Raw genomic sequence first — 23,191 nt, 5'->3', positions numbered from 1 at the left:
GTTTGGGTTAAAAGTGGGTTTTGGGTCTGAAGAAGCTACTTGATCTAAGCCTTTTTGGAGCTCTGGAATTTTCCTCCCCCCTGTCTGTGGCAGCCAATGTGTTGGGCTCCCAACTCCCACTTCTCTGGCCATTAGCTCATCTGGCCAGGGTTGATGGGAGATGTTGAGGGGCGCCTTGTTGGCTCTCACCACTCTGGCACAGAGGACATACCCAGTTTGCGAGATGTGTTCCAAAGGGGTGAGAATTGAGTTGCACTTCGGCATGTGAACATCGGAAGAGCCCATTGCTGGATCAGGCCACAGGCCCACCTAGTTCAGTGCCCTGTTCTCACAGTGGTCCACCAAGCATAGCTGTCAACATTTCTCTTTTCTTTCAAGGAATCCTATTTGGAATAAGGGAATTTCGCTTAAAAGGGAAAAGTTGACAGATATGCCACCAGGTGCCCCAACGGGAAACCCTCAAGGAGGATTCAGCTGGGCTTCAGAGCACAAACATCATGGCTGGCAGCTTCTCCTCCTTGAATTTGTCTCATCTCCTTTTAAAGACATCCAAGTTGGTCACCATCGCTGCCTCCAGAATGTGGCAGCTAGACTGGTGACTGGGAGCGGCCTCCGGGACCACATAACACCGGTCCTGAGAGATCTGCATTGGCTCCCAGTATGTTTCAGAGCACAATTCAAAGTGTTGGTGCTGACCTTCAAAGCCTTAAACGGCCTTGGCCCAGTTTACCTGAAGGAGCGTCTCCTCCCCCATCGTTCTGCCCGGACACTGAGGTCCAGCTCTGAGGGCCTTCTGGCGGTTCCCTCCCTGCAAGAAGTGAGGCTACAGGGAACCAGGCAGAGGGCCTTCTCAGTGGTGGCTCCTGCCCTGTGGAACGCCCTCCCGCCAGATGTAAAGGAAATAAACAACTATCTGACTTTTAGAAGACACCTGAAGGCAGCCCTGTTTAGGGAAGTTTTTAATGTTTGATGTTCTATTGTGCTTTTAATTCTGTTGGGAGCCACCCAGAGTGGCTGGGGAAACCCAGCCAGATGGGCGAGGTACAAATAATAAATTATTATTATTATTATTATTATTATTATTATTATTATTATTATTATTATTATTACTCCTGTTGGAAGGAGTTCTGCAGTTTCACTCTGCCCTTTGTGAAGAAGTCCATTATTTTTATCTGCCCGGAATCTTCCAACATTCAGCTTCGTTGAGTGATTAGCTGCTTCAGAAGGCTGCAGGGGGTGGGTGGGTGTTTGCTTTTGGGAGCAAACGGGGAATGATTCCAGTAGATTGTGCAGTACAGCAATACAGAAGCTGTGACGCCCCTGCAGGTCTGTTGGACTACAACTCCCATCAGCCCCTGCCAGCGCGGGCAATGGCTTAGAATGGCCGGGGGGGGTTGCCCCCTCCACCTCCTCCTGGACCACTGGTGTTGGGGAGGGACTTGTGCTGTTTTGTTTTTTTTTTCATATAAGATATTTATTAAAGATTTTCTTAATATAATGAAAAAAAACAAACAAAGTAACATATAACATTATAATAACCATATTTTCTTCGCTTCTTTGGACTTCCTCGCATCTCTCGTTCCTGCGTTCCAAGTTTATCAAACTTTAACCAGCAATTTATCACCTTGTTTCAGTTCTTGTTTTATAATTTTCCAATATTGTGTCTCTAATTTTAGATATTTTTACCCAAACCTTAAAAGCTTAATTTTAACATAATATTTATCCAAAATTTATCTTTTCTTAGATTTTCACTTATCTTCATATTCCTTTCAACTAACTTAATGGTGCCATATTATTTATAATCTTACATCTTTCTTAACACTCATACAATTTACAATATTTTTGTAAATAGTCCTTAAATTTCTTCCAGTCCTCCTCCACAGCCTCTTCTCCCAGGTCTCGGATTCTGCCGGTCATTTCTGCTAGTTCCATATAGTCTATCAGTTGCATCTGCCATTCTTCCAGTGTGGGCAAATCTTGGGTTTTCCAGTGCTTGGCGACAAGTATCCTTGCTGCTGTTGTTGCATACATAAAAAATGTTCGGGGGACTTGTGCTGTTTGGCTTCTCCCTAAGCAGCTTGCTGGGAGTTAATTAACTTAATGGCTAGGAAGCTATCAGTGCCAGCCTATGATGGCAGCGGGCCTCTCCTCACATGGGAGGGGGTTGTTCTCCAGCTGAGCGGTGTGTGAGGCTGATGGGAGAATAATGGGACCATAAGAGTGTAGAGTTGGAGGGGATACCAAGAGTCATCTAGTCCCTACCCCCTGCAATTCCGAAACATCCCTGATGGGAAGAAGATTTGGGGTGGGAATGTCAAATATTTGGCTGCTGTCTCACGGACCCCAATAGACATGAATGAGAGACTTTTCTGTCCCTGTGTATTTGTGTGTGAGAATCTGACTTGGACTGTGATGGCTGCAGTTGGTTGAATTTCCCTGACACCCTCTCCATGCCATCAAGTCCCGCACCTCATTTATTAAAATAAACCCTCTATGCCATGGGTAGGCAAACTAAGGCCTGGGGGCTGGATCCGGCCCAGTCGCCTTCTCAATCTGGCCCACGGACGGTTTGGAAATCAGCGTGTTTTTACATGAGTAGAATGTGTCCTTTTATTTAAAATGTATCTCTGGGTTATTTGTGGGGCATAGGAATTCATTTATTCCCCACCCCCAAGCATAGTCCGGCCCCCCACAAGGTCTGAGGGACAGTGGAGCAGCCCCCTGCTGAAAAAGTTTGCTGACCCCTGCTCTACGCAAGAGGAGGAGGCACAAGGAGGTCTGGCTGTTTGTCCTGAGCTGCCAGGGCAGATAAGACAAGCCCTGGTCCCTCTCCCTGTTGCAATGTTGTAAATACCTGAGGCCCATAAAGTGTGGCCTTTCCTCTCCCCCATCCCACCCCAAAACTCACTTCTCAACTTGGGTGAACCTTTGCTCTCTGGAGCAAGCATCCCGACCTTAAAAAGGAGTTGCCTTCTTTAAGCCATTTGCCTGGCAATGCTGCACCTCAGTTTGAAAGCCCTGTGATGGGAAGAAGGAGGATTGGATATGCTGACTGACTGCGCCCCCCCCTTCCCCCCTTTTCCTGTTGTGATTTGAGGATTGATTCCTTTGTCCTCCCCCCTCCCCTTTCCTCCCAAAGGTAGGCAGAAGAAAGGGCAAGAGAAAAGCAATAACCCACAGCTCCGCCATGGCCAGTAAATAGCAGTTAGCAATTCCTTGCAACGCAATCTCTGCTCCCTCTCTCTCTCTCAGAAACCAGAGAGTTTGTTTCCCTCCAGCTCATCTTACCCAGCAGTGAATCAACAGTGGCGGCTTGTACTCTGAGCTTGCAGCTGGGACCCATTTGTTCTTCTGACTGGGTTTCCCCTCCTCCCCTCCCACAAGAAGGGGGGGGGGGGAAATAATTTTGTTCTGTACTTTGATTGAAGGCAAACCTGAAAACTCTCTTGCCCAAACCATCCCCGCTCACCTCTCTTGTCGCTAGTAGGGTTGTGCATTGTGGTTCACTCTAATTCAGCCATTCCTGAACTTGGGGGGGGGAGCATTGCCCCCCTTGGATCCATGAATTTATCCCCAGTGCCCCCAACTCTGTAAAATAAAGCATTATTCAATATCATGGTCTGCAGGAAGGTGATAGCACAATAAAATTCAAGGCAGTGACAGTTAATTGCACACTTGTTCAAAATCCAATTAAAAGTATTTAGTTTAATGAAATCGAAGGAACTCTATCCATGATGCCAGCTATTGCCAATATTTGTTTTAAAAATATTTGTATACCACTGTATTAAAACAGGAAAAGAGTTTCAAAAATCGCTATCTTGTGACAACTCAGCGTTGTAAATATGAACAAATGAGATCCCAAAGGAAGTGGCCTTGAAAGCGAGAACAACAGTAAAAAATTTAAATATGAGGCTAGAGGTGTTTTGCTCTAGGTTTCAGTTTGGTCAATTTTAAATAAGCGATCAATGCATCATCTCCCACATTGCCTCTTAACACCCCCTGGGGTATGATCCTGCCCACCTTGAGATCCTCTGCTTTATTCATGAAAAGCCTTTTGTGCCTCTGGGAAGCAATGACCAATTCATTGGTGATGGAATGACTAATATTCAAATGGTTACACTCTGAATACTGGAAAATTGGGATTTTGTTCTGCATGCATAAGAGGTGAATGTTCTTCCATTCTGTGCCTGCTGGTCCCTCTTCTCAGTGTGAGATGAACTCTGTGATCTACATCAGGGGTGACGACAGGAGCTCTTTTCGCCAAAAGGCCAGAGTGGGTGTGGCCACGCCAAAACCAAATTATGCACGGCCACCTCATTCCAGCTCTCTGGCTAGCGTAGACGTATCATAACCATTTGGGTTGCACAACATGCCCCTTATTGTAGTGGTTGTGGTTCCTTGGACTGGGAGCTGGGAGATAAGCACGCCTTGGGATTCTTTGTGGCTGGAAGTTACCCTAGGCGAGAGGGAATTCCATGCAAGTGATGTCTCAGCTGGTGAAAAAAAGATGGGTCTTTGCATCCTCTTGAAGTAGATCAGATGACCTGGCAGGTGATGGAAAGTTCACAGGAGAAACGTGTGCAGAGGGGCAGTCTTGCGATCCCTGCATTTTGCTATTGCAGATATGTAGTTTTCAGAATGCAATTGCATTTCGAAGCTGGAAGTTTTCAATAGCCATAAAGCAAGGCCTGCAGTTCAGCAGTGCACTGGCCTCTATTATCTCTCTCTCTCTTTTTTTTTTTTTTGCATTTTTGTACAAAAACAACGGCGTTCTCTTTGTCTTTCACACAGTTGGGACAAAGGGGTTTGGGAGAGCCTTAAGCCTCTGATTGGCTGCTGCTGGGAATGAGATGATGGGCTCCTGATCTTAATCCAGAAAGGCTGGTCTGTTGCCATATTGTTGGGCTTTCTTTAGACTGCATCTCTGTGTGTGTGCCTGCCTGGGGAGTGGGATGCATATTGGAACATGAACTTGGGAATGATTAAGGACCCTCTGGTTTCCTTACAGATTTTACATTCCTGTGCAGTTGGGTGGTTGCTAGCACAGGCAGGGCTTCACTTTCCTTGCCACACCCCACCCTGCAAATTAATTCCATGTCATGTAATGTATGGACCCTTTATTCAGTTGTTGGTGGTGCACCGTAATAGGAATGACATGGATTTGCGGTGGGATCCTGCTTTCAGCTGCGTTGGATTACCCTGAGGTTCTTCATCGCCTTTCAGAAATATCAAGCATTGCAAAAAGAATTTCAGAAGTGTGTGTGTGGATACCATGCCTTTTCAACAGATCAAAGCTCTAATATGATCCAGGATTGTGGGGGCAGCGGTGGACCATTTGGAGGGACTGGCCAGGAAGAACACAAGACACACACGCACACGGGCGCCAGGACACACATGCAATTGTGTCTCCGATGCGCACACCCAAACATCGCCCGAGCATGCATGCAATTTCTTCACCCTGGGTTCCCCAGCGCAGTTCCAAAGGACGCTGTTGGTGGGTGGCCTTTGTCTGGAGCAGAAAAGGGGATGAGATACTTGCCCATCATCTCTCCTAATTAGGAGCGGAGCCTGGCAGATGGCGAAGGTCCTTGGAGCATCTGCCCCTCATTACGGCCAAGCCCCCTCCCCTTTAATGGGACGCCACTTAGAATGGAAGAAGGATGGACTTTGGGGAGAAAACAGAAACAGGTTCCGGGGGGGGGGAGCGGCTCTGGGGTGGGCTGCTCCTCCCCACAGGAAGTGGGGAGGCTGTTCAGCATGCTGGGATGAGCTTGTGGCAGCAGCTGGCTGCCATTCAAGGCTGGTGGCTCTGGGAACGATGCTGGTGTCAATGGCTGTGTGAAGAAAGGGCTGATTCAGCAGGAGGGCGTGTGGGGTGGGGGCCCTCTGAAGTGGCTCTCTTTGGGGCCCAGAACCGCCTCCTAGCTTTCAGCAGCAAGGGAAGACGAAGTGGGTTCTGCAACAGGGTTCCAGGACGGAGAGCTTCCATTCAGAATTATCCCCGAGAACAGCCTGGAGGAGATTTTTGTGGCCATTGAGGACGCTCTGTTCTCCATGGGCTGTTTGGGGAGTTTTTCTTCTCCCTGGGATTTTTAAAGAAAGAAATACCACAGGTGCTTCTGAAAACTGAAGCTCCTCCTGAGCAGTGTCAGAAACTCAGATATATAAGAGAATCACCAAATGGCACCTTCAACCCAGGCTGTGGTCATCTAGGCACCCTACTGGCACAACACATCAAATAAAATAATTCAGAACAAAACAGATTCAAGCTTCAAGGGAAATCACTCAGATCCTTTAAGTGACATCGTGCTTTCCACATATTTATTTTGTAAAACATATGCAGTGGTGCCTCTGGCTACGTACTTAATTCATTCTGGAGGTCCGTTCTTAACCTGAAACTGTTCTTAACCTGAAGCACCACTTTAGCTAATGGGGCCTCCTGCTGCTGCTGCGCTGCCGGAGCACGATTTCTGTTCTCATCCTGAAGCAAAGTTCTTAGCCCAAGGAAATATTTCTGGGTTAGCGGAGTCTGTAACCTGAAGCAGATGTAACCCGAGGTACCACTGTACACCACTCGATTGTAAACAAACAACAACAACGCCAGCAATCTCAGAGTGATTCGCAAAGAGAACGAAACAATAAAATCATCAGTAAATATAGTTCAGAGCAACTATTTAAAACATTTTTAGAAAAAGAAGCAGCAAGAGACTAGAAACAGATTAAAACTTGCGCCACGATTCCAGATCTCTGGGTTTGTGGGCACTGCTTGCAGTTTCTGGTTGAGAGGAAAGTGTTAACTGGAAGTTTGGCTCTCCTTCCTGGCTGGCTGTTGGGGGTTGATGCAGCAAGGCACCTTCTCCTGTGTGAGCCCCTCAGGCGGAAAGCCTTGGCTGCCGTTCCTGTCTGAGTCCGTTTGCCAGATGTTCACCTTCCTCTGCCCCCGCCCTTCCCTCCCCAGCGCTTCCTGTGCGGAGCAGGGCTCTCCCCAAAGCGGCTCCTTTCCTCTCCCCCCTTCCCATCCAGCCTTCCTCCGCTCCTCGGGTCCCCATGACGCAGAGGGTGTTGCACGCTTCTCCCTCTTTCCGCACCAGCCGGTTTCCACCCGGCGCAGCTGAGCGTGACTCTGCAACCGCCCAGCCCCTTTCCCTGAAGCTACAGGGGAGCACATCCAGGAATACACCTCGGTCCCTTTGCAAAATGTGGGAGGTGAGTCTTAGAATCAGAATTGCAGAGTTAGAAGGGACCTCCAAGAATCTCAGCTCAAGCATCCATGGCAGATGGCCATCTAACCTCTGCTTAAAAACCTCCAAGGAAGTGGAGCCACAACCTCCCAAAGGGAGTCTGCTCTATTGTCAGAAAGTTCTTTGTGATATTGAGCCAAAATCTCCTATCTTGTCATTGGAAGCTATTGGTTCGTGTCCTACCCTCCAGAGCAGGAGAAAACAAGTTGATTCTATCTGTCATAGCCCTTAAGATCTTTGAAGATGGCTCTCGTATCATCCTCCATCTTCTTTTCTCCAGGCTACACAAACACAACATATCCAGCTCCTTCAACCATTCCTCATCAGGCACGGTTTCCAGACCCGTAATCATCTTGTTCATCCTCCTCTGCAAACCTTCCAGCTCATCAACGTCCTTCTTAAATTGTGGTGTCCAGAAGTGGACACAGTATCCCAGGTGTGGTTTGACTAGATTCGAGTGGTGCCCTGACTTCCCTTGACCTGGACACTAGACTTCTCTTGATGCAGCCTAGAATAGCATTAGCCTTTTTTGCTGCTGCATCACACTGTGGACTCATGTTCAGTTTGTGGTCCACCCCCAGATCCTTTTCACTAGTAAGCCAGGTGTCCCCCATCTTGTATTTGTATAGCTGTTTCTTCCTGCCTTACACTTGTCTGGAGTCTGTCAGGTTGCCCAAGACCTCGATTCTATGTTGAGCAGATGGAAGGCTACAAGAACAGCCCTGAGCAGGATCAGACCACTAACGCAGCATCCCAAGGCAAGGCAGCAAGAACTCTTGCTAGAATCCTGCCTTCTGGGTTTCCCATAATAGGCACCTGGCTAGATGGGTCATTGGCCTGATCCTGTAGCCAGGTTCCTATGTTCCCTGAAGGGGGTGGCATTCAGGAGCATGCTAGCTCTGAACAGGGGAAAATTCCTTCCAGTAGCACCTTAAAGACCAACTAAGTTAGTTCTTGGTATGAGCTTTCGTGTGCATGCACACTTCTTCAGATGCACACGAAAGCTCATACCAAGAACTAACTTAGTTGGTCTTTAAGGTGCTACTGGAAGGAATTTTTTTGTTTTGACTATGGCAGACCAACACGGCTACCTATCTGTATCTGAACAGGGGAAGTTCCTTTTAGCCTAGGGTGACATTGGCAACCATCTTTCTCTTCCATGACTTAGCTCTGCATTGGAAGCCACCTGAGCCAGCACCCGTCTTCCATCTCATGTGGCAGTGAGTTTGCTTAATTATTATTTTTTTGTCTGCCTGTCAGCTGGAAGACCCCAAACTCCTCCATTTGGCTACTCTAAGAGGCAAGCAGGCACAGACTACTTGCTTGCTCTGGGGGCCTTGCTTGAGCAAGACGCCAGGACTGTGGCTTGGACGAGGAAGGCGGGAACAGAGGCCTCCAGAGGCTCTTGGACTTGAGAGCCCATCATCCCTAGCTTGTGTGGTCAAGGGTGATGGGCGTTGTAGTTTGCTTTGCTAGAAACCACAGGTAGGGAGAGTACTGTTGTGTCCGAATCCTACTTGCTACTTTGCCATTGTTCAGCCACTTAGAGATCAAGATGCTGGACTAGGTGGGCCATGGGCCTGATCCTGCAGGTACTTATGATGTTGTGGATATCTAGAGGGCACATGTTCCTCATCCTTGACCTATGAAGGGTGGCTGTGTGAGATGCATGTCTTAAAAAGCTTTGCCTCTTAAAAGCGTGGAATGCGGAAAGCGTGCTGTGTGTGTGTGTGTTTTGAAAATCACAATGTGCCCAACTTGGACTAGAACCCCATTTCCTGCCGCGGCTGTTCTCCCAGCTCCTGGGGAGCAGCAGGTGGCAAGCAGGCCACAAGCTGTTGTCCGGTTAATTTCGGCTGAGCTGCAAATCTGGGAATGAGCCTCGTGAATTATCATATTATCCACCTGATCGCACAGCTGGCTCATGCTGGCATTGGTGGAGATGCCAGCCCTGCGGGGGCTGCCAACACTCTTGATGAGGGTGAACTTAGCTGGAATGCGAGGCCTTGGGAAAAGGGGGAAGCAGCCGACTTCGCTTGAGGACCTGGGGGCTGGCAGGCCCAGGAGAATCGCTCGGAATTTTCTCAGAATTGCAGTTGCTTCTACATCGTTACCAGCAAACTGTTGAAAATCCTTAAAATCCTGCAAGCTGATCCAGGGCATCAAAGTAGTCTGTCTTGGGAGCCTTTGGTGAAACAAAAGATTTCTGAAAGTGCAAGTTTTCAATGCCAGCTGGATCACCTCTTTGTGTAGGTCAGGCTTCCTCAACCTCTGCCCTCCAGGTGTTTTGAAACTACAATTCCCTGCATCCCTGACCACTGGTCCTGCTAGCTAGGGGTCATGGGAGTTGTAGGCCAAAAACATCTGGAGGGCTGAGGCTGAGGAAGCCTGCTGGAGGTTGCTGACCCTCTCAAATAACTCTTAATAGGTTCACGAGGAAGGACTTCTTGTGAAGATGTGCTTTCCCAGGTGAGGCTCACCCAGTGCACTCCAGGTGTGGTGATCTCTGCATTTCCCCCAAATCCCGGAAACTAGACTGCAGGATTTGTGCTTGTGATGGGAGTGGGCGCCCCTGTCTCCAGGGAAGGCCAGAAAGCCCTCTGCCAATGTTGTTCTAGACTTGGTACTATGGGCACAGTGGTACAAACTTAGATATATAAGCTAGGCATCAAATGGCTTCTTGAACCAAGGTTACAGTTGTCAAAACAGAAGGCCTAGTTGCCATTTTAGGGCCAGTCGTATTTTCCCATGCAGCTTTTTGGTTCCTGAAATTCGTTCTGTTTGGGCAGACAAAATTTCACAGAGAGAGTTCTGCAGGATGTGCTGTTAGTGTGTGGAAACAGGCAAGATACAGATGGTGGAGATGTCAGGCATCATCCTGGCACCCGGGCATCCTCACTTGGTTGCAAGTGGCTGATAGATTTCGAATGCTGCATAGGTAGGACCAGAAGCGCAGAGCCCCCAACTCCCAATCCACAGAACTGGCCCAGGAGGACACCATCGTCAATGGTATTAAAAGCTACAGAGAAGCAGGAGCCCGGTTGCACTCCCACCACCCTGCTCTCTGCAGAGGTCGTCTGTTAGGGGCGGCCAATAGCAACTCAGTCGCGCAGCCAGGCCTGAACCCAGATTAGGACAGATCTAAATAATCTGTGGCACAATAATAATCTTTCCCCATTTGCACCTGCAAGACTGTTGCTCCAGTCCAAGGGGTCCAGAGCTGGTTTCTTTCGGAGTAGCCAGACAAGGGGGGTCTCTTCTCGCTGTATATAAAAATGCATGAGGTTAAAGTTCCTGCTTAATCAACTTTTGGGAACTTTGAGCCGGTTTGACTCTGGAGAGGCGGCTGAGCTTGTTTTCTCTCATAAGTCCTCCTTGCTTTAAGGAGTAACCAGCAGGGATTCCTCAGCTGGGCTTGTAATTGTTCTGTTCCCCCATGGCATGCAAATGCACGATTGCGTCCTTGTGCTCCCTCCAGGATATGATTATATGGCCCCAAGGAGCCATTCCTGGCTGCCAGAGACTTGCCACGACTTGCCCCAGAGAGTTGTACTCAGGAGGAAATCTGGGGCGCCGATTCGGACCTAGTAGCAAAGCAGAGAGCTCTGAGCCCGGAGGGCTTGTTGCTCTTGCGAGTCGCGTTCCTGAGAGACTTGTTCCATTTCTGCACAGTTCTGCATCTCGCCCCTGCGGGGTTTGTTTTCTAGCCTACACTGGGGAAATCTTAGAACGGTGGCCAGGCCAGGCCAGGCCAGCTTCCCTGCAATGCAGGAATCACAACCAAAGTATCCATGAGCTCTTTCCGGGTCTGCTGAAAACACTCTGCATGTTTGTGGCATTGCATGTCAGGAAGATCTTTGAGATGCCTGTAGGTGCTGACCTTTAAAGTCCTAAACTGTGTTGGTCCAGTATACCTGAAGAAGCGTCTCCACCCCCATCGTTCTGCTCAGACACTGAGTTCCAGCTCCGAGGGCCTTCTGGAGGTTCCCTCCCTGTGAGAAGCCAAGTTACAGGAAACCAGGCAGAGGGCCTTCTTGGTGGTGGCACCTGCCCTGTGGAACGCCCTCCCACCAGATGCCAAAGAGAACAACAACTACCAGACTTTTAGAAGACATCTGAAAGCAGCCCTGTTTAGGGAAGCTTTTAATGTTTGATGCATTGCTGTATTTTAATATTTTGTTGGAAGCTGCCCAGAGTGGCTGGGGAAACCCAGCCAGATGGGCGGAGTAGAAATAATAACATTATTATGCCTGCTTCTCCACTCCAGACCAATGAGATCTCGCTGCTGCTCCCATTTGAACAAAGGACACCGTCCCCAGGTGTCACTTGCTGTGCATGTGGCTTGGTCTTCGTTGGAGATGTCCAACCAGCTGGTCCAGGGAGCTTGTCTTCCAATCCCTCACCTTGTTGAAAAACTCGGGACGGTCTCCTGTTGCTCCCGGAGCCCGACTGCCAGAAGAAGCCCCAGTTTGGGCCTTGAAGCTTCTTCCTTCTGCAGTTCCCATTTCTTGTGTTGACGCTCGACCTTTCTTCCAGCCTCCTCCAACCTGGTGCCCTCGAGGGCAGGTGCTTGAGGAGCCATTCTCAAGAGGGGGTCCAGTCACTGAGCAAGCCTACTTTTCCCACATAAATTTTGATGTATTGCTTAAAGATAGCCCACTCCTTATTCACTTTTTGTACCAGATCTCCTCTTATCCTCCCTGTTAGTTCGGCAATATGGAAGTATTCCATCATTTTAGATTACCAGTCTGTTTTACTTGGGACGCTGCTGCTTTTCCAATTTCTGGCAATCAATAACCTTGCCGTCGTAATTGCATACATAAATATTGCTCTGACCGTTCTTTTTATCTCCTCTGTCATGGTACCTAGGAGAAAGGATTCTGGGTTTTTTTCAAATGAAAACCTAAACATCTTTTTCAGTTCATTATAGATATTTTCCCAGAATCCCACTATCTCTTTGCACTCCCACCACATATGTAGAAAGGTTCCTGCCCTATTGTTGCATCTCCAACAAACATCACTACAGTTTTTGTTACAGAATTGTACAGAATTGTAGTGTTGGAAGGTAACCCCAGGGCCATCTAGTCCACTCCCCTGCAATGAGTGCCATATGCACATCTGGCAGGGATGCCCTTAACAGGTATTTGGGGCAGAGCAGCTGGATCCTCAGCCCTTCCCTCCAGGATCCAGCCCAATATGGTTTCTGGTTTGGAATTCCTGTGTCGCTGTGAATACGGCAGACAAACATCCTGCGCTACGGGGGGAGACCAGAGGATCCTGTGGCCGTTAGATGCCCCAGCCTGCCCCTTCTCTGCAAGTCTCCCTTCCCACAACTTCCTCCAGCCCTTTCAGGAACTGGTAAAGACAAGTTAAGTGTCTTATCTCTCCCTTTTCTTAATTGCCACTCTTGCGTGGATACCAGACGGGAAATCACCCGACTTCTCTGGAGGCTCCGCCTGACCTTGGCAAGATGGGTAATTAAAAGTCTAACTCTGCCATTATCGGCAGATGTGCTCCAACTTGGAGAGGCATCACAGGGAAATAAAAACAATGCTCTTCTGGTTCTGGAGGAGGTCTGTAGGGAAAGAGGGCTGCAGGCTGAGTCCCCAGAAACTACAGGCAAGGGGGAGGGGTTTCCCCCTGCCCCCCGAAATGGTGGAGAGAGCCGCTGCCAGTCTCCAGACAATACTATTTATCAATTATTATTTTTAATTGTTGCATTATTCTATCCCACCTTTCCTTCTAAGGAGCTCACGGTGGAGTACCTCCTTCTCCCCCTCCTCATTTTATTTTCACAACAACCCTGTGAGGTAGGTTAGGCTGAGAGGCAGCAACCCAGCCACCAAGGTCACCCCCGGTGAGCTTCGTGACTGAGCAGGGATTCGAATCCAACACTCTAACCACTATACCCCACTTCTAGATAGGGCAAAGGTCTGACACCTCCCTGTGTGCATTAAAAAAATCTTTTAATTTCCTCGGAGGAACCCCACCCCCACCCTAAGAAAACCCCGACACATTTATACTAACTAGTGAATCACTTAAGAGGAACGTGTTTTGCAGATGTGCACTGTTGTTTTCCATATTTTATTACATTTCAATATCACAAATACATTTTTTTTGCTTAAATAAAGCATCGGCCTCCTTCCTTCCCTCTAGCAGACTTCCATATCTCATGACCAATTTCTCCACATTCCTAAATTCACTTTTTTACCTTAAGTCAATCTTTTAACAATCACCTACTTATAAGTAAATCAGCTCCTTAATTTCCCATTACCAAACATTTCAGCTTAAACCTACAAACATATTCAACTGTTTGCAATTTTCTTTCATACAGAGTATAAATTTGCCCCAGTCCTTTTGGAACAAATCATCACAGCGATTCCGAATCTTCCCCGTCAGCTTCGCCAGCTCCACGTATTTGACCATCTTTACTTGCCAGTCTTCCAATGTGGGGAGTTCTTGTTGGGCGTGTCAAGGTTTTCTGTCTGTCTTCCTGCTGGTTTTCTGGTGCTCCAAAGGCAGCGACAGGAAATGCGTCTCCCGTCCTCATGGAAAGGTGGATGGTGCAAACACAGGCTGGAGGTGCTGCGAAATGTCTGATGTGCAAAATTGGTTTGCCAGGGCAAGGAAGGAAGGGAGGGAGTGAAGCTGTATGCTGCTGTGTAAGGGAAATGGAGGAGAAACTCGGGAGCGAGTGTGGCGCTGTGGTCTAAACCACTTAGCCTAGGGATTGCTGATCAGAAGGTTGGTGGTTCGAATCCCCACGACAGGGCGAGCTCCCGTTGCTCAGTCCCTGCTCCTGCCAACCTAGCAGTTCGAAAGCACATCAAAGTGCAAGTAGATAAATAGGTACCATTCTGGCGGGAAGGTAAAACGGCGTTTCCATGCACTGCTCTGGTTCGGACCTAATGGTCAGGGGTCCCTTTACCTTTACCTAAGGCATGTATGTCCGAATATTTCTCACTGTCCGATTTCTATGACCATTCACCGAACTTTCCGGTCACACCTTGTACATAATAAAAATTAGAACAAAAACACCACCATGCTTAGGTTTGCCTGCTGGCAAAATGCTGGGGTTTGAGGCAGCTGGGCTGCAGGATGAGGTCCATCTAGTCCAGCCTCCTGTCCTCCCAGCCAGATGCCCCCAAAGGGAAGCAAACTTGCTCTCTCTGCTATTCTAAGGTAGACTGGCCCTTTCCATGGAGGTTCTCATAAGGAATTTAAAGGAGCCCTGCAGCAGCTGGATCAGGCCAAAGTGGGGTGGGGGAAGCCGACAGTGCAGACTTGCTGGTCCATGGAAGGCCGGCAAGCCAGCAGAGTCGGGTTTTTGCCTGATTTTTTTGACCCTCCTGCACAGTTTCAAGTTTCAGCCTCCTTCGAAAGAAGGCTCGCTGCAGTTCTGGCAGCATTCCTTTCCAATGAATCCATGTAACCCAACTCCCCGGCTGGCTTTTGGGGCAGGGGCTCGGGAAATTCTTGGCGAGTCCCGAAGCCTTTCTCTCTGCCGCCCCGGTCCCGAGTCCTATTTCTCAGCTACTCGCTAAAGTGGTGCATCCCTTGAAATCTTGGTTGCAAAAACTTCTTCCCTAAACAGCACTAAACGGAAAAATCTTTAGTGCCTTTTTCCGTCCTATCTATTGCTAGGGAAATTGTTTTTACCAATAATGATATTCATGGCATTCATATCCCAGATATAAAACGAGGCAGAAATATACCCTCAAAGCACTTTCTAAGATGGAACCAGCCGATGCACAGGGAAGTCAAAAGAAAGAAGTGCTTGTTTGGGGCAGCTATATCTCCTTGTTTAGCTGGGGCAACTCAGTCTGCAGAGCACCAGACTCTTAATCTCAGGGTTGTGGGTCTGAGCCCCACCTTGGGCAAAAAGATTCCTGCATTGCAGGGGGTTGGACCAGATGACCCTCAGGGTCCCTTCCAACTTTGCAATTCCGTGAACCCTTGGTCATTGAAGGGAGCTGCCAGACCTGTGGTTTACTGAGCTGCCTGGCAGATATATTTGCACACACAAAAAAAAGGTTACCTTGCGCTTTTGTTCTCTCAGAGGTTATGTGACCTTGCCAGTAATCTTGTTCTTTCCATCTGTCCTTTTCTGTGGGGACTTTTTACAGTTAAAAAAAGCAACGGTGCAGGATAATGGCCAAATTTTGTCCAAATAAACAGTCCCCATGGAAGGGCCTTAAACCTGCTATTGTTATGCAGCCTGTCCTAGTGTAAAAGTGTGTGTGTGTGGAACAACACAATGTCAGTTGTCTGAGAATCTGGCATCTCTGGGTGGTACTGGCTTGGTGGACAAATGGCCATATGCCAAATTGGTCTATGGGATGACCAATATGACGGGCAGTAAATAAAAACCTCGAAAAGAGCAGAACAATAAACGATCTTCTTGCATGTGGGTGAACATCGGAAGCTGCTCTGCCTAGCTCCATGTTTTCTCCGCCAAGGAGGTGCAGCAGAGGGGCTTCTGGATTATATGCACTACAACTCCCATCAGGCCTAGCGGCCAGCATGACCAATGGTCAGGGGTGATGATAGGAATTGCAGTCCATATGGATGGCCGCCAGGTCCCCAGCCCTGGTCTCCCATGGTGGGCTGGTTTTGGGAAGAGAGTCTTCTGCAGCCCTACCTGAAGACGCCAGAGCTGCTTGCAGGGCAGACGCTCAGCTGCAGCCCTTTCTATCCGCTGGGTGCTGCTAACAGCTCAGCCCAGCCATAGCAGCTTTGCCGCTTCATACAAACCAATAGCCAAGGATGGAGACTTGTTGAGTCAGTGACATTGTCCTCCTCTTCTCTTGCTGGAACAGAGAGGAGCAACCTTCCCATTCCTTAAAGCTGCCTCTTATTCCCAAGGCAACCCAGCAGCTGCCTTTGTGCTGTGGAAACGGCTCAGGTCTTCTTCTCCCCCCTCCATTGCAGCTGTCTTCCCTTTCCCAAAGCTGTTCTTGGCCGCCTCTCTCCTGCATCCCAGAAGGGAGATCTCCTTACTCCCCTCTCCTTCCCCCTTAGATGAGCCTGCTAGGTCAGCCTCCCCTTCTCTCAGGGGCCAACCAGATGCTATTTCGGAAACCCACAAGGCAGGTTTTGAGCACATGAGCAGCGCACTCTCCTCCTGGGGTTTCCACAACTGAGCTTCCTCTAGCTGTGGAGCCAGGGCAGAGATATCCTGGCCAGTAGCCATCAATTGCCCTCTCATCCTCCATGCATTTATCTAATCTTCTAAAGCCGTCCAAGTTGGTGTCCATCATGTGGGAGGGAGTTCCACAGTCTAACACTGCACTGCATGAAGAAGGACTTTATCAGCCCTGAAGCTTTGTTGGGTGTCCCCGAGTTAGAGTGTGAGGAGGGAGGGAGGAAAATATCACTTTCTCGGGGCCGTGCATCAATGTACAGTCATAGACACTTCAGGTTGTGTTTTTGCGGGTTACGCCGAAACCTGGAAGTACCGGAACGGGTTACTTCTGGGTTTCGGCAGCCACGCATGCGCAGAAGCACTAAAATCACGCTTTGCACATGTGCAGAAGTGCTGAATCGCAACCCACGGGTTGCAAACGTACGTCCTGCACGGATCACGTTCACAACCCGAGTGCCCACTGTATAAAGTTCTTCCTTGTCACCTCATCCTTGCCTTTTCTCTAAATTATAAAATGCTTCAAATTTCACAGGGAATTTGCCAGCAGGGGCACTTAGGAAATATTCAGCCATTCACCTGATTGGTGAAGCAAAATGATTGGAATCTGGCCATGGTTTTTAATATGATTTGCACAAATGGGCCCCTCCTGGCCATGACTGCATTTTCAGTTTTGAGAAATCTCTCTGCTGTGCCCCAGGCTTCTAGCCATGTGCCTTTTAGAAAGACAAGCCCCTTTGCTGCCCCCTCGCTTGAGAAGGCAAGCTCAGGCGCATCTGCCTTAAGGGGCCGGGGGTCCCCATCTCAGAAGAACTTTGTCGTGGCCTCAACCGCAGACCTCCCTGAGCGAGCCTTGCAAATAGGAACTAGCTGCAAGCGTGAGGGGGGCACCCTGCTAGGGCGAAACATGTTTCTTTTCTGAATTGATAGTAATTATTCCCAAATTTGCACCTCTTATGTACAAATTAGAAGATGTGAATCTGTTTGCTCTTTTTGTCTAAGTGGCCACCCAGTGAAATCTAGGGACATCATTCTCCTGGCTTTGCTGGCAGAGAGATGCAGAGCAGATGACCAGCTTCCCCATCTCTGCAGTGGGCATCGTTTTCAGCAGTGTTGCTTTTTGGGAAGCCCTTTTGGAAAAAGCTCCCCCGGTCCGGGTTGCGTGGAGCCCCTGACAGCGCAGTCTCCTCGACCCTCACATCCCATTTACATGAGACACCCGGCAGAACCAGCCTCCCCCCCCCCTTCTACATGACTTCTGCATTCTTTGACTGGCCTATTCAGCTTCGAAATTCCAGCTCCCAGATGTGAATGAGCCCCAGCTGTGGAGAGGAACTTGAAAGGCAGCTTGGGGCTGCCTTGGGGGATGGGAGAGGAGCTCGGGTCCACAGGATGGGGGGCCACATGCAGACACAGAGGGGGGGACTGCTGTCTGTGCAGCCCCAGGAAGAGCAGATTTGGGGGGCCTCCAGCTGTTCTGGTTGAGAGTGGATTCTCCCATTTGGCAGATGAAAAGGTTCCTACGTTCTTTAGGCTTGCCAGACCTCCAGCTCTGACCTGAAGTCTGCAGGTGGGTGAGAAAGCCCTTAGTAAGAATTTAAAAATCGCCAAGAAGACTGTGCATTGCAGCTTGCAGGCCTTCAGAACAGGAGCTGGCTGCAAATTCTAACGCAGAGTCATAGAATCAGAGTTGGAAAGGCCCCTTTATCACCTAACCCAGGCACCCCCAACCTTCAGCTCTCCAGATGTTTTGGACTACAATTCCCATCATCCCTGGCCACTGGTCCTGTTAGCTCGGGATTATGGGAGTTGTAGGCCAAAACATCTGGAGGGGCGCAGGTTGGGGCTACCAGGTCTAATCCCTTGCAATGCAGGAATTGCAGCACTCAGCAAGATCTGCGCTCCTCTGCTTCCTTCTCCCAATTAACCTCCGTCTCCAGGGTCTGTCCTGTGACATCACTTGGGGCCACTCCTAGGTATCAGGAGTGAAAATCTCAGGGGCTAGAATGCTCCTTACCTGGCAACCCTACACCGTAGGCTCCACTTCTTTCAGGGTTGCATTCTCAGCCACAAAACGGATTTTCACAGTTGCTGTCCTGTTCCGTTGCTTTCAAAATGAGGCTCGGGACTTTCAGTGTCTTGTGTGAAACTTTGTGGTTTTGCTGACTTCGATGTTGAAAATGCCAAAGCATCAGGAAGGCTCCCAAATTAATTCCAGGCGTGTGTTTGTGGAGGTGCGGTGGTTCAATGTGGGAATGATGCAAAGAACTAATGTGGCGTTTGGCCTGATGGGAATCTGTGTCACCAGTGACTAACAGCAAGGAATGTGAGGGAACTGGATCCTGCACTTGAAAGCTCCAGGGCCAGTGGAATCCAAGGTGGCTCCACAGCAGGGGCTGCCAGCGTGGCGCCCAGGGGCACACTGCTACCCCCGATGCTTGCACAACCCCCACCCCTTGGTCAGGTAGGGGATAGCCTTTTTCCTCACTCAGAAATCCCAGGGGCCCCAAGAAGGCTGGTTCCTGTGGGAGGGAGTTCCGCAGTTTTAACCATGGGCTGAATTTTCCAACGCTCATCTTCACTGCATGTGCTCTAGAACAGGGTGTTTGCATTGCAACTCTGGAAAACATGTGTGGAGGTGGAGACTTGCCCAGCTCTGGAAAGCTGTTTTATTTCTCTCTCTCTCTCTTTCTGTTTCTTTTGCTTTTTTTGGAGCCTGCATCTGCTGACGAAGCAAATTTTGCCTTGGCTTCCTCTCTCCTGGGAGCCCTGCTTGTTATGTCTAGCTCTCGCAGCAAACAAGAACCTCCAAGGCTACTCCTGACTGCGCCAAGGACTTGAATTTTTGGAAAGCCAGAGCCCCTCTAGGCTGGGGTCTTCATTTTTATGTATCTTTGGATTTCGAGGCCCCTGGAGCTCCCAGACCAAGTCTTCTCTGAGTCAGCTTGGCTGCAAACACAGCCCCAAGTGGGTGGTAAGGGAACGTTGAAAATAACAGCTGAGGTTTCATTTTGCAAGGCATCCTTAAGGCGGCTCCAGGCTCCTCTTAAATCCTCTTTACAGCAAACTATAGTTGCGCCTGGGTGTACCACAATTCATAGCAAGTGTGCACAGTTCCACTTAGTACATGAAGCAGAGTGCAGGGATCTAGGCCTCCCAATATGTTTCATGATTCACTGAGGCCATTTCTCTCTCTCTTTCTGTCTTACTCCCTTCCCTCCTTTCTTAGGAATGGACCTTTCTGCCAATCAGGATGAGGAGAGCGATCAGGAAACCTTCCAACTGGAAATCAACAAAGATACTAAGAAATGCACCTTCCGGACCTATACTGGGAAATACTGGACCCTGACCTCCAATGGGGGGGTGCAGTCCACTGCCTCCACTAAGTGAGTCCTCTTTTAGGCAAATGTGTCTGAATGAGCTTTGGGGGCATCCTTCTCATCCTGTGAATAGTTTAGAATAAGAGATTTTTCGGGGGTTTTAAAGGTTGCTGGTTTTTTTATTTAACTTATCGAGTGCCATAATTTCTATACCCCATTTCTTTTTAAAAAAGAAAATAAATTGTAGTGGTGAACAACACAAAATCAACCACAACATTATGTCAATAAAACAAATATGGAATGCATCATAAATCCATAGAGGAGAGTAGGGCAGCAGCAGAACCGGATCACTCTTCCAGGAAAGATGGAGTGAGCAGGTGAATTTCAAGCAATACAGTAGGTTCTTGCCTGGTGTTTGCTGGAAGCGCATTCGAAGGAGGCAGGTGCCACCACACTAAAAGCCCTGGTCTCAATGAGCATAAGACAAACCACGGGACGAGGAGAGCCTTTGAATTCAATCCCATTCCCAGTTTATGAATAGGGAATGTGGGTCTCTCTCTCTCTCTCTCTCTCACTCACACTCACACACACACACACACACACACAAGCAAACACACACACACACAGAGTCTTGTGGCACCTTAGAGAATTATCATCCTTATGGCATAATCTTTTCTTGATTACAGTCTACTTAATCAAATGCAAGTAAACAAAAGCAAAGTCCAAGAAAGCTTATGCCATAATAAGTTAGTATTTGAAGCTGCCACAAAACTCTCTTGCTGGTGTCACTGCGAGAGGCTAAAGAGAAATCTAAGCTTCCTTGAAATTGTCATCTGAGTCTGAAAACCTCATCACCAGGGAAGAGCCAGGTGGCTTATAAAATTCCAGTTGCTGCCATACAATGCTGTCTTGCCCGTGTGCCGGCCAACCACTTACTTTCCTCTGTGTGGATTGAGGCCGGCTGCATATTGCTGCACAAAGCACAGGGGGCCCCACTTCTCCCCGTGGGAATGTTCAGGGAGGCAGGAGAGGATATATTGTTTATTAATAGCCTTCCTAACTTGTGCTAGCAAGTTCCTTTACTTAGCAATTTTACTTTGCCCTTTTCAACACACAGCGGGTAGCTGGTTGCAGGCTCGTGTAAGCTTCTCACTGTTAGGTTCCTGGTAAGTTCCCTTATATCTCTCTTAAAATAAAAAACACACCATAATCTTGGTTAAAGTATATAAAACAAGTTTACTCACATCAGTTCACAGTTGGATCCCTGAAGGCAGACTTAGTTACAAAGTATATACATGTGAATCTATACCATGTGGGGATAACCCCAGTGTCTCTAGCTAAAAAGCTGCTCCAATGATAGAGGAAGTCAAAGAGAGAGATAGTTCTGCTTGCCTTGTCCCTTTTGTTACCTGCACAGGTAAGGTCACGCCCACCTCTGGTCACATGCAAGGGGAAGGATGCTCCAGGCCAGGAGGAAACGGGAAGTTTTCGACTGGCTGGACCAAACATTCCCCTGCATCTCCACTCTAGGAAAACAAGGAATGTTGTACTTGGCTGCTACTTACGTATCACACCCCACACTCCCTGTATGGAAAGCGAACCCCAGAGCAGCTGAGTCAGGGGATCCAAGCTGTGTGCATACCCTTCCCCACCCCAAAAGAATAAAACCTTAATGGCCGGGCTGTTGCTTCTCAGGCTCATGCGCTCTCTCTGCCACAGCAGGAATGCCAACTGTTACTTCGACATCGAGTGGTGCGATCGGCGCATCACCCTGAAAGCGGCAAACGGCAAATACGTCACAGCGAAGAAGAACGGGCAGCTGGCCGCCACGGTGGAGACAGCCAGTAAGGATTCTTTGGCTATGGAAGTGGGGGGAGTTGGGGGGGGGATGCCCAGACAGACAAGACCTTATTGCCCTAGACCAGAGATGGGGAGCCTGCAGGACTCCTCCAAATGAGGCTGGATCCCAGCCCCCCCCCCATCATCCCTGCCCATTCACCCATTTCCAATTCCTATATAAGGATCCAATGTCTCTATTCAGACCAAGTCTCTCCATGGTTTTAAGTTTGGTAATAAGTTGCAATACCTGGAGCCGAGGGGGTTGGGGGCCCAGCAGCAAGAGCCCCCACCTACAGGTGCCCCTCCCCTGCCTCCAACCACAGTCCTTTGAAGCAGGTGAGGTTCACCATCAGCCTTGCATGCTCTCCCTGAAAAGCTACAACCTCTGCCATCTTCTGGCTGAGTATTACTATTTTTAAAAAGCTTGTATCAATCAAGCCTGCAATAAACCCAGAGGCCAACTTTACTGCCACATACTCCCGGATGTGGGTGGCACTGTGGGTTAAAACCACAGAGCCTAGGGCTTGCCGATCAGAAGGTCGCGGTTCAAATCGCCGCAGTGGGGTGAGCTCCTGTTGCTCAGTCCCTGCTCCTGCCAACCTAGCAGTTTGAAAGCAAGTACAAGTAGATAAATAGGTACCGCTCCGGCAGGAAGGTAAACAGTGTTCCCATGCGCTGCTCTGGTTTCGCCAGAAGTGGCTTAGTCATGCTGGCCACATGACCCGGAAGCTGTACGCCGGCTCCCTCGGCCAATAAAGCGAGATGAGCGCCGCAACCCCAGAGTCGTCTGCAACTGGACCTAACAGTCAGGGGTCTCTTTACCTTTACACCCGGACAACACCATTACTGGCCCCAACAACATCAAACATACCATCTCAGGACTATTTAATTGCTCATCTTCTAACATTGTGTATGCCATCAAATGCCAACAGTGCCCTTCAGCTCTCTCTATTGGACAAATAGGACAAACCCTATGCCAAAGGATAAATGAACATAAATCTGACATTAGGAATCACAAGACAGAGAAACCAGTAGGAGAACACTTCAGTCTCCCAGGGCATTCTATACAAGATCTCAAAGCAACTGCCTTATTACAAAAGAATTTCAGAAATAGACTGGAAAGAGAAGTTGGTGAATTGCAACTTATTGCCAAACTTAAAACCATGGAGAGACCTGGTCTGAATAGAGACATTGGATTCTTATCTCATTATACATGATTAAGCTATTTTTGGCCATCTCATCCCTTGCTTTTTCCTGTAAGACCAATTGCAGTCGTCAAGTGGTTTACCACACCTATCAGCCAATCACCCATTCCCACCACCCTTCTGAGTAATCCCCCTCCCCACCCTCTCACTATATAGAAGGGTCTGGTGACTTCTGTTTCAGTGTATCTGAAGAAGTGTGCATGCACACAAAAGCTCATACCAAGAACAAACTTAGTTGGTCTCTAAGGTGCTGCTGGAAGGAATTATTTTTATTTTTTATTAATCAAATCTTTAATACGGTCATAGACCTGCATAAGTAGAGGGGGGTGGTACAATCATTTAGAATCTGTAAAACGTTTTGGAAAGTTCAAAAGTATTAAAACAGAAGGTATACTGTATCTAAAAGACCATAAGAATGTAAAAGAAGGGTTAGGAACATTAAAC

At 48.6% G+C, this 23,191-nt stretch overlaps 1 protein-coding gene across 2 annotated transcripts in view; it reads left to right on the top strand.

Moving 5' to 3' along the window:
* Window positions 1-23,191, top strand: part of FSCN1 (fascin actin-bundling protein 1) — a 39,488-nt gene that overhangs the window by 12,192 nt on the left and 4,105 nt on the right. The window contains exons 2-3 of one of the 2 annotated variants that reach the window (XM_081889244.1): window positions 19,613-19,769; window positions 21,423-21,547. In XM_081889244.1, coding sequence (XP_081745370.1) covers window positions 19,613-19,769; window positions 21,423-21,547 — 282 coding nt within the window. The remainder of the gene's footprint in view (window positions 1-19,612; window positions 19,770-21,422; window positions 21,548-23,191) is intronic. The other variant, XM_081889245.1, reaches the window with a different exon arrangement.

Source organism: Podarcis melisellensis (assembly GCF_964234715.1).
Source record: "Podarcis melisellensis genome assembly, chromosome: 14".
Taxonomy (NCBI): domain Eukaryota; kingdom Metazoa; phylum Chordata; class Lepidosauria; order Squamata; family Lacertidae; genus Podarcis; species Podarcis melisellensis.
This window is presented reverse-complemented; position numbering and strand designations above follow the sequence as displayed.